Raw genomic sequence first — 13,914 nt, forward strand, 5'->3', positions numbered from 1 at the left:
CCAAAGGTCAGCGGTGGGGGCGGGGGAGGCAGGAGGTGTGGGCACGTAGAACGGTACTTCTTTAGTCCGGCTTTTTCCTCCCCTCTACCTTGCTTACCGGGTGGTCGTCTCCGGGGAGGCTCCAACAGTCTGAGGGAAGGGAATGAAGGAAGCCGGCGCCTGGAGCCTCCTCCGTAATTTTAGAACTTTCCCGCCCCGCCGACGGGCGCGTTCTCGCGCCCTCGCGGGGGATTCTGGGAGTATGGTCCGGAGTTGGGCCGCGTGCGCGCGCGTGGCGCATGCGCGGGGCCGGCGGCGGCCGAGGCTGCGGAGGTTACCTCCTGCTGGGCTCGCCAGAGGGGCTGCGGAGGAGGGAGGGCCGCGACCGTGTCCGGGTCTCTTGATCCGGGGGGCGGGGGCTGCCAGACAGGAGCCCCGTAATCACCAGCTCCCTGCAGGCAAAGGGCGGGACGCAGGATGTTTCCTGCCTCGGTTACCCCAGGAGGCCGCTCCGAAGCGGTGTAGCCACGCCCCCCCCCACCCCGGCAGCGGGACAAGGAGGGCGCGGCGGGGGGGCTCTGAAAAGGAGACTGATCCGGGAGGCCCGGGGTGTGCCTGTGCCCGGTGCCCGGCCGCGCGTCTCTGTCCGGGGTCCGCGCCCTCGTGCCCCCGGCTCAGGCTGCGGCAGCTCTGTAGGGCTGCTGTTTGTGCTCACAAGAGACAGAAAGGGCCCGGAACCACCACGAGGATGCCCGTTCTGACGGGGGCAGAGCCTGGCAGAAGAACGTGAGCCCTCCACGGGCAGCCCCCCGAAACCAAGGAGAAGCCGCAGACTGGCGCCCCTGCACCCCCTCTGCCTTTGCAGATCTCCGCAGGTCCTGGGTTTCATCCAGAGACAAATGACTTCATTAAGAAGGATAAATGCTTAGCTTATACCCACTTTTGATATTTACTGCTATTTTGTGGAGGAATGATAATAACGTTTACATAATGCTTTAAGGTTTTCGACACGTGTCTCTGAATATCTCATTTGATCTTCACAACAATACTGGGAGGTGGATGACTCGGTTAACCTCATCTTACAGAGGAGGAAACCAAGGCAGACAGTAGTTAAGTGAGGCCACACTCCAGCTCAAGTCTTCTGGCTCCAAGACCTGCACCCACTTGCCTCTGTTAAGGTCATCTCTTAGTCATGATGAGTATTTCTTATAAGACCACTATGCACATTTCTTATACCATCAGATTTATTTCGTATCTTGGTTAGTATTGGTGAACTGTTTGGTTTTTTCCCCCCTTTTATCATTGTTATAAGGTGTGGAGGAAATGGAGAACTATCCTAGGAAGTGAAGATGACGGGAAAAACTCAGAGAGGTTTTTTTTCTTTAAAAACATTTAAGACCACCATGAAGATAATTGCTGATTATGCATCAAGCTGAAGAGGATTTATAGGTGAGAAATTCTTCAGATAATTTAATTAAACCTTCTGAGTTACATTAACATGTTCTTTTCTATTCTGACTTCAGTCCAAAGGTGAACATAGGGAAAAACTGCAAGAAATAGGTTGCAAAATACGAGATAGGGGTGAGAAAAGAAAGGGAAAGAGCTTATACAATACACTGATGCTTCACACTTACATAGCATGAATACTTTTAAAGAGAGTTGTGAGGCAATTATACAGGCAAATAATAGCATGAAAAATGAAATTTCACTGTTGGGAAATTACCGATATGACCGTGGGACCCTTCTGCAGGAACATTCACCACCTGTGAACCCAATAACTTCGTAACACTTTGCTCTTGACCTTCTAGCCAACTCTTACAAGTCTCACCAGCACCTTGATACCCTGAGGAAATCTCTGCTCTGGGACCTTTGTGTCCCTTGGGTGACTGTCTCTCCCCACCACTTTTTCAAAGAAACCCCAGCCACCAGGTTTTGTTTCACTCTCTGCTCTCTGACTGTCTTTTCCACAACCTTGCCAACAGCCTTGCCACCTTGATACCATGCATTATGGGAGTACATTTTCCTGTTGTCCTTCCAGTTCGAGAGACATGAACAAATCAGTTTTGCCCATGATATGTGTCACATCCCTGTGGCCTCATTCACTATGGATATGGCACTCTCTATTAGAATTTAAGCTCCTTGGGAGTTAGGTTCCTCTTTGCTTTTGTTTTCCTGTGTTTCCTCTCTCTGTTAGAGACTTGTTCCCCAGGGATACAGTCCTAGAGTGTTTCTGTACTCAATATGTAATAGGCACTCACAGTTGAATGCAGTAGCAGTAATCTTTCAGAGTTAATCTCCATCTCCTTGAAGCAGTGACTAGAAGCTGGACCTTCTTAGGGCCAGACATTTGCAAGTGAATTTCAGTAGAAGTCAGACCTCAACTGGTCTGGTTGTTGCTTAAAGTCAGCCTGCCTCCTTTGCTCTACCAAAGTATTTTGTAGGTCAAAGCGCTAAAGAGTCTTTAAGTGTTGCAAAGGGTTCAACTCGAAAAGCTGTTCCACACCAGCTGCCTTCTGCATTGGATAGTCCAAGTAGATAGATTGTCATTTTTATTTTCAACCAGTCAGTGACTTGTTGGTAAATCCTCTTACATTAATTGATAATTATGGCCAGTCCTGAATCCGTTACATTTATTCACAGTTGGTTATATCTCAGACCAGGGGGAACTTCTCATAGTTGGTTAGCTGTGATATAGCCATGCTTGTGCTTCTGAGAAGAGCTAAGGCCAAGGAATAGGAATGTGATGTCAGTTCACCAATCAAGGCCTTCACAAGCCTAGGAAAACTGGTTACCTGAGTGGGAGGTTTTTCTAAATTGACTATCTAAGTATAGTCAATTATCTCACTGCAAAAATCATCTCATTTTTTGCAAAAATGCCAAAATAAAAGAGTAAAAATGAGAAAATACAAAAAACCATGAAAAACTCTTCAACTTGGCACATCTAAATCATAGGAAATTGCTGAAAAAATAGGAAATGGATAAAACAACAAACATCAAGACCTACTAACATCTTTTCCTAAGTAGATATTAGATACTGCCCTAGGAAGGAGAGAATTTGTCTCCTCAACAAGTGGAAAAACACATTAGCCAAGGATGGTGATATTACTGTAACATTGGCTTAAAATATAACTGATTTGTAAGCCCATATGGAGAAAAATTATGAACAAATATTTCTCTCTCTCTCTCTCTCTCTCTGTCTGTCTGTCTCTCTCTCTCTCTCTCTGTCTCTCTCTCTCAACAAACATTCAGAAAAAATGGTAGAAAAAGAAATGTTTAGAGGAATTTGTAAAAGACCCAATTAAATCAGATCATCCTGAGAATATTTAAGGATGAAACCAAAAGTGGGCAACAAATGAAAAGAAAGAAAAAACCTGTGAACACTTTTTCTCCATGAGTAACAGAGAACCTACCACATTTGGATTCTAATATTATAGTCCCTGATGCACTACATGAGAATATAGGAATGGCACTAAATAAAGTGAAGATGGAAAGAGTAACTAGACTAAGCCAGGTATACAAAGAAGAGGTCCATGATAAAGATGGTAAAATTTTTAGGACATTGAGGAATTAATTCTCAATACATCTGAAAGAGGAGAGGTATAAAATGTTTGGAAGGGAAACTTATTTTGGTCCATACCTGTGATTTTATCAGTGTAGAAATCTTCTAATTTGGAAATAACCTACACCTATGTTGACTGGCAGTTGGTCTGTAACACATATAACCTTTGAGAACCGCCTGGGACACTTTAGAGGTTAAATTACTTGTTTGTGGTGACAGAATGTGTCCAAGGCAAGACTCAAATCCAGATCTTCCTACATTCAAAACTAATATTCTAACTTAAAGTATACTGCCAAAAAAAATGGAAGAGCATGAAGAGACAAGTAGGGAAACTATATAACCCTTAAAAGGCATCATATCTAACAAATTAATATTACTGCTCCATATATAATATAGAAATATTAAAAAATTTAATTGAACTATAGGGAGAAATAGTAAAATTATAATAATAGGAGACCTCAACAGACCTAGACAAATATAACAAAAAAAAAAATAAGGAAGAAAGAACCAGAATAGAACTTCAGAAAAGTAAGAAATGGGGTGGCTAGGTGACACAGTGAATAGAGCACCAGCCCTGGAGTTGAGGGCCTGAGTTCAAATTCAGCCTCAAGACATTTGACACTTACTAGCCATGTGACCTTGGGCAAGTCACTTGACCCCAGTTACTTTGCCCTCCCCCCTCCAAAAAAAAGCAAGAAAAGTAAGAAATGATAGAACTCTGGGAAAAGAAAAGGATTTTTATATGGTCAAGAATGCATTTTTATATTTCCCAGCAATGCATGGCATCTTTACAAAGATTTACCATATATTGGGGAATAAAAACTTCACAGAGCAGAAATATTAAGTACATCCTTTACTGACCACAATACCATAAAATGTATATTCACTAAAGGGACTTTGAAGAAAGCATTAAAAATAATTGGAAACTAAAAATAATTTAATCCTAAACAGTGGGTGAGTCAAAGAACAAATCATTGAAACCATAGAAATTTCCATCACAGGAAATGACAACAGTGACACAATATACCAGGAACTTTCAGGATACCACCAAGCATTTATTAATTTATTTTGCTTTTTGGAGGGGGGGGGCAATTGGGGTTAAGTGACTTGCTCAAGGTCACACGGCAAGTTTTTTTGTGTGTGTTAAGTGTCTGAAGCCAGATTTGAGCTCCGGTCCTCCTGACTCCAGGGCCAGTGCTCTATTCACTGCGCCACCTAGCCACCCCAACCAAGTCATTTTTTAAAGGAAAATGTATATCTCTAAAACTTTGTATCAGCAATAGAAAGATCAATGAATTAGTTATGCAACTAAAACAATTAGAAATGTAACATTAAAAAACACAATTAAATGCGAAATTATAAAATTCCAGAAACAGGGAGAGATTAATAAAAATTTGGGGGAAAATTGGTAATTGAAACTTTTGAAAAAGGAATAAATCGCTAATTTAATTTTTAAAAGAGGGTGAAAAACCAATTGTAGTAAAAATGAAAAACAAGTATTCACAAAAATTGAAGACTAAACAAAGGGAGCTATTAGAAAGTATTGCCTAATTATATGCTAACAAAACTGATAATTTGGGTAAAATACATTAATTTTTATGAAAAACATAAAAATGCCCAGATTAGCAGAACAAGAAATAGGGTATTTAAATATACCTCATTATCAGAAAAAGATATTGAACAATCCATGAATGAACTCCCAAAGGAAAAGAAAAAACAAAAGCTCAGTGTCGGGTGAATTTACAAGTGAATTCTATTAAGCATTCAAATTGTTGGCAAAATTAGAAAAGGAAGTTCTCCCAAGCTCTTTCTATGGTATGAGTGTGGTCTTGCTTACTGTGTAGCCTAGGGAGAAACAAAGCAGAGAAAGAAAACTAGAACAGTTTCTCCAATGAACATCAATGCAAAAATAGTAAAGAAAAATCTTAGCAAAGAGGCTACAATATCATTTTAAAAAGAAAAGACCCTATATGACCAGGTTGGATTTATGCCAGGAGGAATACAAAGCTGATTCAGTATGAGGAAAGCTACAAACAAAATGGAATATATGAATAACAAAAAAAAAATAACCACATGATTATAGCAAAAGATACTTTAAAAACTTTTTACAAAATCTAATATGTTTCTGTTAAAAAAAAAAAACACTAGAAAGCACAGAAATAAAAGAACCTTTCCTGAATATGATAAGCAATACCTATTTAAAATCAAGTGCCAAAATTACATGTGATGGAAAAAGGTTAGATGTATTTGCAATAATATGAGCAGTAAAGAAAATAAATTCATTGCCTCCACCATTTTTTATACACTTCTAAAATGCTAAATACAGCAACATGACAAGGGAAAAAAATTGAGGGAATAAATATAGACAGACAAAATGTGCTTTCTGCAGATGGGATGATGGTCTATCTAGAGAACCTAAAAAGTAAACTAATTAAAATGATAATGAGCAAATCAAAAGATATAAACAAATGCATATATTTCATCAGCTTTTCTTATATTAGAAACAAAACACTGCAGCAAGCGATAGATAAATTCCATTCAAAATAATTACAGTGTAATTGGGAGGCTACCTATCAAGATATAAACAAAAACTATATGAATACAACTACAAAACACTTTGTACAGAAATATAAACAGACAAATAAATTGAAAATGTATTAATCATTCTTGAGTGGGCCATGCCAATACAAAATGACTTTACTTCCTAAAATAATTTATTTAGTGCCATACCAAGCAGAGTTGGGGGGCAGAGCCAAGATGGCAGAGTAAAAGCAGGAACTTGCTTGAGTTCCCACTCCAACCACCTCCAATACTTGTAAAAAATGACTCTACACAAATTTTAGTGCTACAGAACCCACAAAGTGACAGAGAAACAAATCTCTTGCTGAAGGCAGCCTGGCAGGCTGACAGGAAGGGATTGTCACACCAGGCTAGGGCGGAGCACAGTCTCCTGTGGGCTGCCTGACCCAGACCAGCTGGAACAGACTTCAGAAGAGTGAATCACCGGCAACTGTGGTGATTCCCAGACTTCTCAACCCATAAACACCAAAAAGAAAGTAAAAGGTCAGTGGGGGAAACTTTGTTGGAACTGGGTAAGAGAAGAGCACAGTGGTCCAGCCCCTGCCCCTGGTCATTGAGGTGTCTGCAACTGCTGCCACAGCCGCTACCTCCTGAGCTCCACTTCCACAGATTGTGGGGGAACCAAGCAACCATCCAGAGGGTAATTGAAGGACTCTCTTTGCTGGCGCTGAAATAGGATTCTCTTGCTTTGTCCTGCTGGGATCTGGGTGGCAGTCTTGAGTGGTGGTTCTGGGTTGAGGAGCACTAGCCTAGCAGAGCTTTTTGAGGCTGTGGATAGGCAGTTCTCCTCACAGTTCTGAGGAAGGTACCTAGAAGAAGCTCTGACAACAGCTGGGCAAAACCCCAGAAATTTGGGACACAGCTCTCTCCACTCTGGAAGCAGAGTTCTATCATGGCAAAGAGCTGAAAAGTCAAGTAATTGACTGGCAAGATGAGCAAACAGAGGAAGTGAAATCAAACTATAGAATCATTTTTTGGTGACAAAGACTATCAAAACAGAACCAGAAGAAGACAACAAAGTCAAAACTCCTGCATCCAAAGCCTCCAAGAAAAATGTGAACTGATTGTAGGCCATGGAGGAGCTCAAGAAGGATTTTGAAAATCAAGTAAGAGAAGTAGAAGAAAAATTGGAAAGAGAAATGACGATACAAGAAAATCATGAAAAATGAGTCAACAGCCTGTTGAAGGCGATCCAAAAATTTACTAAAGAAAATAACACCTTAAAAAATAGTCTAACTCAAATGGCAAAAGAGGTCCAAAAAGCCGGTGAGGAGAGGAATGTCTTAAAAAGCAGAATTGGCCAGATGGATAAGTAATTTCAAAAGCTCGCTGAAGAAAATAATTCCTTCAAAATTAAATTGGAGCATACCAAGCAGACTTCCAAAGGATTGCTTTTTTGAACTAGAAAAAAAAAATCCATCTGAAGGAACAGACCCTAGTGGGGAGTACCCACATTTTTGAAAATACATATATCTAGATTTCAAATATAAAAAGAGAATCTAGCAACATTCTCTCTACCTATTTTCTGAGACTTCTTGTTTACTTTTAAAAATCAAACACAACTATTCTTGTTTGTGATCTTTAAAATCCAATAGATGTCAGTATAATCCAATATGTCAACATATTCATGATATCATCCATGTGGGTATTCCCTCCAGCAGTTCATGTAGAGCCCCAACCATGTTTGCCAATCCTTTGTTGAGTCTAATAGTATAGACATTCTAGTAGTGATGCAATTAAGGACCAACAAGTCCTCTCCCGGAAGCTATTCCTCTTTGCTACCACTCTTTCCAGCCCCTGGCATCATAAAACTTTGTCTAAAAATCAGGTTCCCATTGCCCTCCAGCTTCAAAACTTTATCTCCTGCCAAATGGACAAAACCTTGGAGGTTTTCTCCTCCATGGTGGTAAAAACTATGTGCAGTGACAGATAAAGTTGTTTTGTGGCCAGCAAAGGAATGTTATTTTCCTTACCCAAAAAAAACAGTGGGAAAGCTGAAAGACTGTCACACCAGGCACATCTGGCCTTCTATTTCAGGGAAGTACATTTGAGGCCCTTGACATCAGCAGCTGGGAACAGTGCTACAGAGGAGAGCAAAGTTTAACAGTGCCTCCTGGTAGCTGAAAGGACCTGCTAGAGAGCAATACTTGGCTTTTAAAAATTATTATTCTATAAGTACATTGGATATATGCTTTGGCAGTGTGAGGGGTTAAACATTACAAATACAATTCAAGTTCATAATGCTGATTTCAAACACACTTTGAACTGTATAGGGGCTCGGCTACCTCTTAATCCCCTAGCATCTACCATGTCTCCCAAATTGTCAGTCCAATGCTGAGAAAGGAGATGGGACATCTGGAGTGGAAGAAAGGTTCTGCCAAGGGAGTGCTGGCTAGTGACCTGAAAGGACTACTCCAGGAAGGAAAGTTAAGGTTGTTGGAGCAGCATATAACTACAGAGGGAAATGAGACTGTTTAGAAAGGGAAACGATTGGGCATTTGGTTGTGTATCTGTGTGTCTATGTATCTGTTTGTCTTTAGGATAGAAGGGCTCATTAAAAGTTTCTTGTTTATTTTCCAGGAGTTATATTTTATATTATGCTTTCTTCAGACTTGCAATGAAATTTTCTTTTAATTTTGTAAAGTACACAATTTCAAGTAGGAGTTAATCTCAGTGTTCTAGGATTTTTGTTGTTTTAATGCAGGTTACTGGACTGTGGCTGCAATTAAAATCAGAAAGAAAACATATCACTACCATCTGAGACCTAGTAATCTCTTAGACAAGAGTGCATGGCAAATATTGAGTAAACACAATCAAAGGTTTTCTGAAGATCCATGTTTAGCTCCTATTTTATGCCATTTAGAATCACTGGAAGAAAAGGAAAGGAATAGAAATAAACACATATTGTGTACAGAATTTTAGATCACACTCTATTTAAAGTGACTTCAAGCTTTAAATTACCCAGCAAAGGAAGAAATGCCCCATCATGGACCAGGTAATAGAAATACTCTATCATGGATCAATAGTTAAATCTCAATGGTGGACTACAAAACTTATATAAAAATAAATTAAGCCACTAAATAATATGGTGAGTAATGCCTCCTTAACCGATTTGTTCACAGGGGAAAAGTTTCTGCATGTGTTTTAACTTAGAATTTTTAAAAAATTAAGCAAAATATTTTGGCACAACTTTGGAACCTTAATGTCCCTAAAAAGTCTCATTCCATGAATAATGTGATCCTTTCATTTTCATAGATTTTACGAAATGGAAAGGGTCTCAGCAGCCATCTATGTCAAGGGCTAGCCACCACAACACAGCCAACTAGTGGTCATCCAGCACAAGTGCTTTCCAATTTGAAATATTTTATTTGTCATGAACTTAAAATAATCACTATATTAATACTAAAGGTATGTCATAGTTATCTGTCTCTTATTACATTTCCAAAGTGATTTCACAGAAATTGTCTCATTTGATCCTCACCACAATCACACAAAATTAACAATGTAGGTATAGGATTATCAGCCACATCCGACAAATGAAAAATCTGAGGCAGGAATCATAAGTATTTACCAAGCACCTACTACGTGCCAAACTCTGCACCATTAAGTGCTTTTTAAGATCTCATTTAATTTATAAGATTTATTTTGTTTATAATTTAAATTTATAAGATCTCATTTAATCCTTGTGACAGTCGTTATGAGGGAGGTGCTGTTATCCCCATTTCAGAGCTGAGGAACCCAAGGCAGGCAGGTTGTGCCTTGGCCAGGGCTGGAGATCGAGGAGGTGTCTGAGGCCACACTTGCAATTGGAGCTTGACTCTAGGTCCAGTGAGTGCTCTCTCCACGGTGGCACCAGGCCTCCTCTTGCAAAAAGACATTAAGTGATTTATACAACACATTTGTGGCCTTAAATGCCTCACTTCACAATAGGGTCATATGATCTATCCTGTAAACCTCCCATTTTTGGCAATATAGGATATATGTGCACAGACATACAGATGTGTGTATATACATATATACAGTTTTATGTATATTTGTGTATATACATATATACAACACATAGATGTATATAGGTATACGTATGTGTGTGTGTGTGTGTGTGTGTGTGTGTCTGGGCTTTCAGAGCATGCCCAGATTGCCTAACATGGAGGCATTAAGTGTCACCTACTACATGGGTGGGTGTAGTTTCCTCTGATTGACTGTATAACCAAAACAGCCCAGAAAAGACTGAGTCTTTAAAACTGAAGCTACTGAGACACTTTTTTTTCCTGGCTCAAGATATTTTGAGCTCATAGTTTTTCCAACATATTCCTTCCTGGTATGTTTAGAGGGTGAAGATCATAGTTCATCCACAATGTGGGTCCCACGAACTGAACCTGTGAGAGAGGAAAGACTGCTCCACCTTTTGCCCAGCTCTGAAAAATGGACCTGGAAATTTATTTGTTTCTCTTCTGTTCCATTTGTCCTCGGTCTTGGGTGCCAGAGTTGATCCCCACCTAATCCATAGCTGTAGCCATAGAGACCTTGGAGCTAGGATTGCAGATGGGAGAGTGTAGTCAATTGACTGAGCAGGGAAGCCTGGAGAAGTTGGGGTGTCTGGGACTCAAACCTAAGGAGAATTTGACTTGGAACTGACTGCATGCTCTATAGGAACCATGCTGAACTATGAACCTGATCCCCTTCCTCCACCCCAGAGACTAAGAGGGAGGGAAATTAAGGCCTACCTTTTAGGGAGCATGTTTGTACATTTGTGACTTTTCCTTCTGAAGTAATTATTTCTTTGTAAAAGCCAATCTGGCTGTTAAGTGGAACTAGGATGTAGGAGACTACTCCTTACAATTGAGAGAACACAACTACTGAGTGCTGAAACAGTCTTCAAAAAAGCCTAGATACCCCCAAGCCCTCCTACTGGTATTGGAAAACCCTGGGAGAGATGTGAAATCTAACATACCTGGTCTTCCTGGCTGTGAGGGCCATGGTAGTGTTCCACATAATAAAAGTCCAAATGTAGACTTATTGTCCTGAGTGTGAAAATTGGTCAGAATGATCTTTTCTCACTCTGCCTCTTACCCACTTTCTGAACTAATGCCGTGGCATATTACAATTATGTATATTGCTCCTTAGTTCCCTGTATCCATGTGAGTATGCACTGGCTACAGACTCCCAAGCCACATGAGGATCTTGAGGGTCACCAGCAGACTCATTTATTAATCTAAGAGATCTCCCCATAACCTCCTTGCCATACATGGAATAGGGCAGGGAATAGAAAGGTTTTGGTAGAGACAAAGACCATAATCCCAAATCACTGGGTGAGAAGAGACAAAATAGAAGAAGCAACCTACCATTTATGATCTCCTGAAGCCGTGGTAGGTGGTGACGGCTGTTCTGGGATCTTCAGAAAAAGAAGGGCAGGGAGAATGGGGCTTGGTCTTAGGTTAAAGAATTTAGAAGGCAAAGACAAAAACCGGCCCTTGAGCTAACTAGAATAACTAATTAAAATAGGAAAGTACTAGATAGGAGGCCAGTGTGCATTCCTACCCTGTCCCCTCTCTCCTTTTCCCCATTCCAATCCACCTTGGCCTCTCCAACAGCATCCTCATGGCCACTGCCCAAGAATTCCTTTATTTCCCCTACTCTTTCATTGTTATTATTCAATGGTGTCTGACTTTCCATGGCCTCATTTGGGATTTTCTTGGCAAAGATACTAGAGTGGTTTGCTGTTTCCTTCTCCAGCTCATTCTACAGATGAGGAAACTGAGGCAAATAGGGTTAAGTGACTTGCCCATTGTCTGAGGTATAATTAGAACTCAGGTCTTCCTGATTCCAGGCCCTGTGCTTCAACTACTGCGCCACCTAGCTGCCCCAATCCTTCAACCTGCTCAACTGAGGGACTTGTACTGGATGCAAAAAAATCTCTAATTATGACTTTGGCCATTTTTGCTTCCTGCCAAGGCAATCAGGGACTTAAGGGTAACAGAGGAAATAATTATTGTTCCTGTAGTTTAAAAGTTAAAGTCATAGGTGTACATAAAGCTTGTGATCAGTGACCGCCAGGCCCTCAGCTTTCTGCATGCCTATGGTTAAGGGGTCATTTGTGTGTGTGTGTGTGTGTGTGTGAGAGAGAGAGATAACCATTGTTATATATAAATTTCACTAGTTTTAAAAAAAGATATTTTTATCTTAGTATCTTAGTTCCCTTTTAGAACATTGGATCACAAAGTTCAGTGGTGTCCAGTTTATAAGAGAAAGGTGTGAATCAAGGCCAGTAGGGAGAGACAATAGATAAGACTTAAACAAACTTTGTAGTCTGGGGACTTATTCTTTGCCTCCACCCTCAGAGTTTGGAGTAGGAGAGGGTCTTACTTTTCATATGAAGTTCTTGAGACAGCATATGTGCTTATTGAAAGTAATAGTAATTCAAGTAGTGTCCTTAAAAAAGGGAAAACTATGAACAAAATTGAAGAGTTCAAGGAAGGAAACTTTCTTATATAAAATTCTACTAGCAGAGGAGGGATAATATCATTGTACAACCTCTGTCATAGAGAATTTCCAAACCAAACTGTCCCATTGGTCTTTGATCAATGGCAAACTCAATTTCAAGAAAATATTGATATTTTTTAAAGAATTATGCAAATACTTAAATCATTTCTTTATTCAGTAAAAGCTGCTTTTCTATTTAAAGAAGGCTCTCATCAGATATGACATGTGAGAACTAATATAGCACATTTGTCCCCTCAAAGTAATAAATTATGTTTTTAAGTGAGCACATAGCTTCAAAATAATTTTCCTCATAAGTAATTCATAATGAATCACTTTAGTGTGAAATTAATTTTAAAGAACTTCTAAGAATAAGCATCTTCAGTTTTTTTTAATTAAAAAGTAATCATGTGCATTTGTTATTTGACAAATTTTGGCAACCATAAGACAGAATAAGAACAGAAATTATTCATCCCCTCCCTGTGTCTGTTTTAAATTGATCCTTTAAATGATAGGCACTTTTTAATGACATTAGTTAACTACAATTTTTTTCTTGTTTATTCATTTTCTAAATTAGACTTTCAGAACATTGAAGACATTATGATAAAGTAAATTATTATGAGGTTAAAAAATTTTAACTACTAAACATAACAAATTCATTTATTTTTCTCTTCTACAGCATTTTGAAGAAAAAAAACTAAGGCATAATGCTATACTTTACACCAATACTCCATTGAATCTGTAACCAATCAATAAACATTTATTAAGTGCTTACTATATGTTGGGCATTGTGCTAAAGGACTGAGTATACTAAGGAAAAAGCAAAATCAGTGGAACATATTCTTTTTCATTTGGTAATTTATTTAAGCTTCTTTTGAATCACTTTTTATTTCCAGCCCATACCTTCTCTTTGATAATGAGTTCCTTACTCATGGATGTGAGTAGGACAACCTTTGATTTGTCCTAACCTTACCCCTTATTATAGAAATCACTAGTTCATCCCACTTGAATGGAGACCTTTAACTGACTCTATAATTCTTAGGCCAAGGAACATACATTCTAATGGAGGAGATAACATAGGCATATTATTATTATACATATTATATATTTATTAGTACAAATGAGACAAATATAGATAGAAAGTAGCCTTAGAGGGAAAAGCATGAGCAGCTGGGGGATGGTAGTGGGGGAGTGGGGTATACCTAGGAAAGGCCTCCCGCAAAAGACTTTTCTAAGCTGAGCTTTAAAGGAAGCCAGGGAAATTCAAACAGGTGGCAGTGAAGAACAGCAGCATTCTAGGAAGGAGTGATAGCCATTAC

The 13,914-nt window shown here is 39.6% G+C and overlaps 2 protein-coding genes across 6 annotated transcripts in view; one reads left to right on the forward strand and one right to left on the reverse strand.

Moving 5' to 3' along the window:
* FANCC (FA complementation group C) overlaps positions 1 to 236 on the reverse strand; it is a 209,323-nt gene extending 209,087 nt beyond the window's left edge. For 2 of the 3 annotated variants that reach the window (XM_069088002.1, XM_069088001.1), the window contains exon 1: positions 98 to 236. The gene's annotated coding sequence lies outside the window, so the exon portion shown is untranslated. The remainder of the gene's footprint in view (positions 1 to 97) is intronic. The other variant, XM_069088004.1, reaches the window with a different exon arrangement.
* Positions 143 to 13,914, forward strand: part of MUC8 (mucin 8) — a 133,541-nt gene continuing 119,769 nt past the window's right edge. For 2 of the 3 annotated variants that reach the window (XM_069088005.1, XM_069088006.1), the window contains exon 1: positions 143 to 1,428. In XM_069088005.1, coding sequence (XP_068944106.1) covers positions 143 to 769 — 627 coding nt within the window. In that variant the 3' untranslated portion in view covers positions 770 to 1,428. Of the gene's footprint in view, positions 1,429 to 3,228; positions 3,289 to 13,914 lie in introns of those variants that run through there. The other variant, XM_069088007.1, reaches the window with a different exon arrangement.

This window comes from Petaurus breviceps, unplaced genomic scaffold, assembly GCF_028583685.1.
Source record: "Petaurus breviceps papuanus isolate PSGF00001 unplaced genomic scaffold, PetGlider_PUasm1.0 183, whole genome shotgun sequence".
Classification (NCBI taxonomy): domain Eukaryota; kingdom Metazoa; phylum Chordata; class Mammalia; order Diprotodontia; family Petauridae; genus Petaurus; species Petaurus breviceps.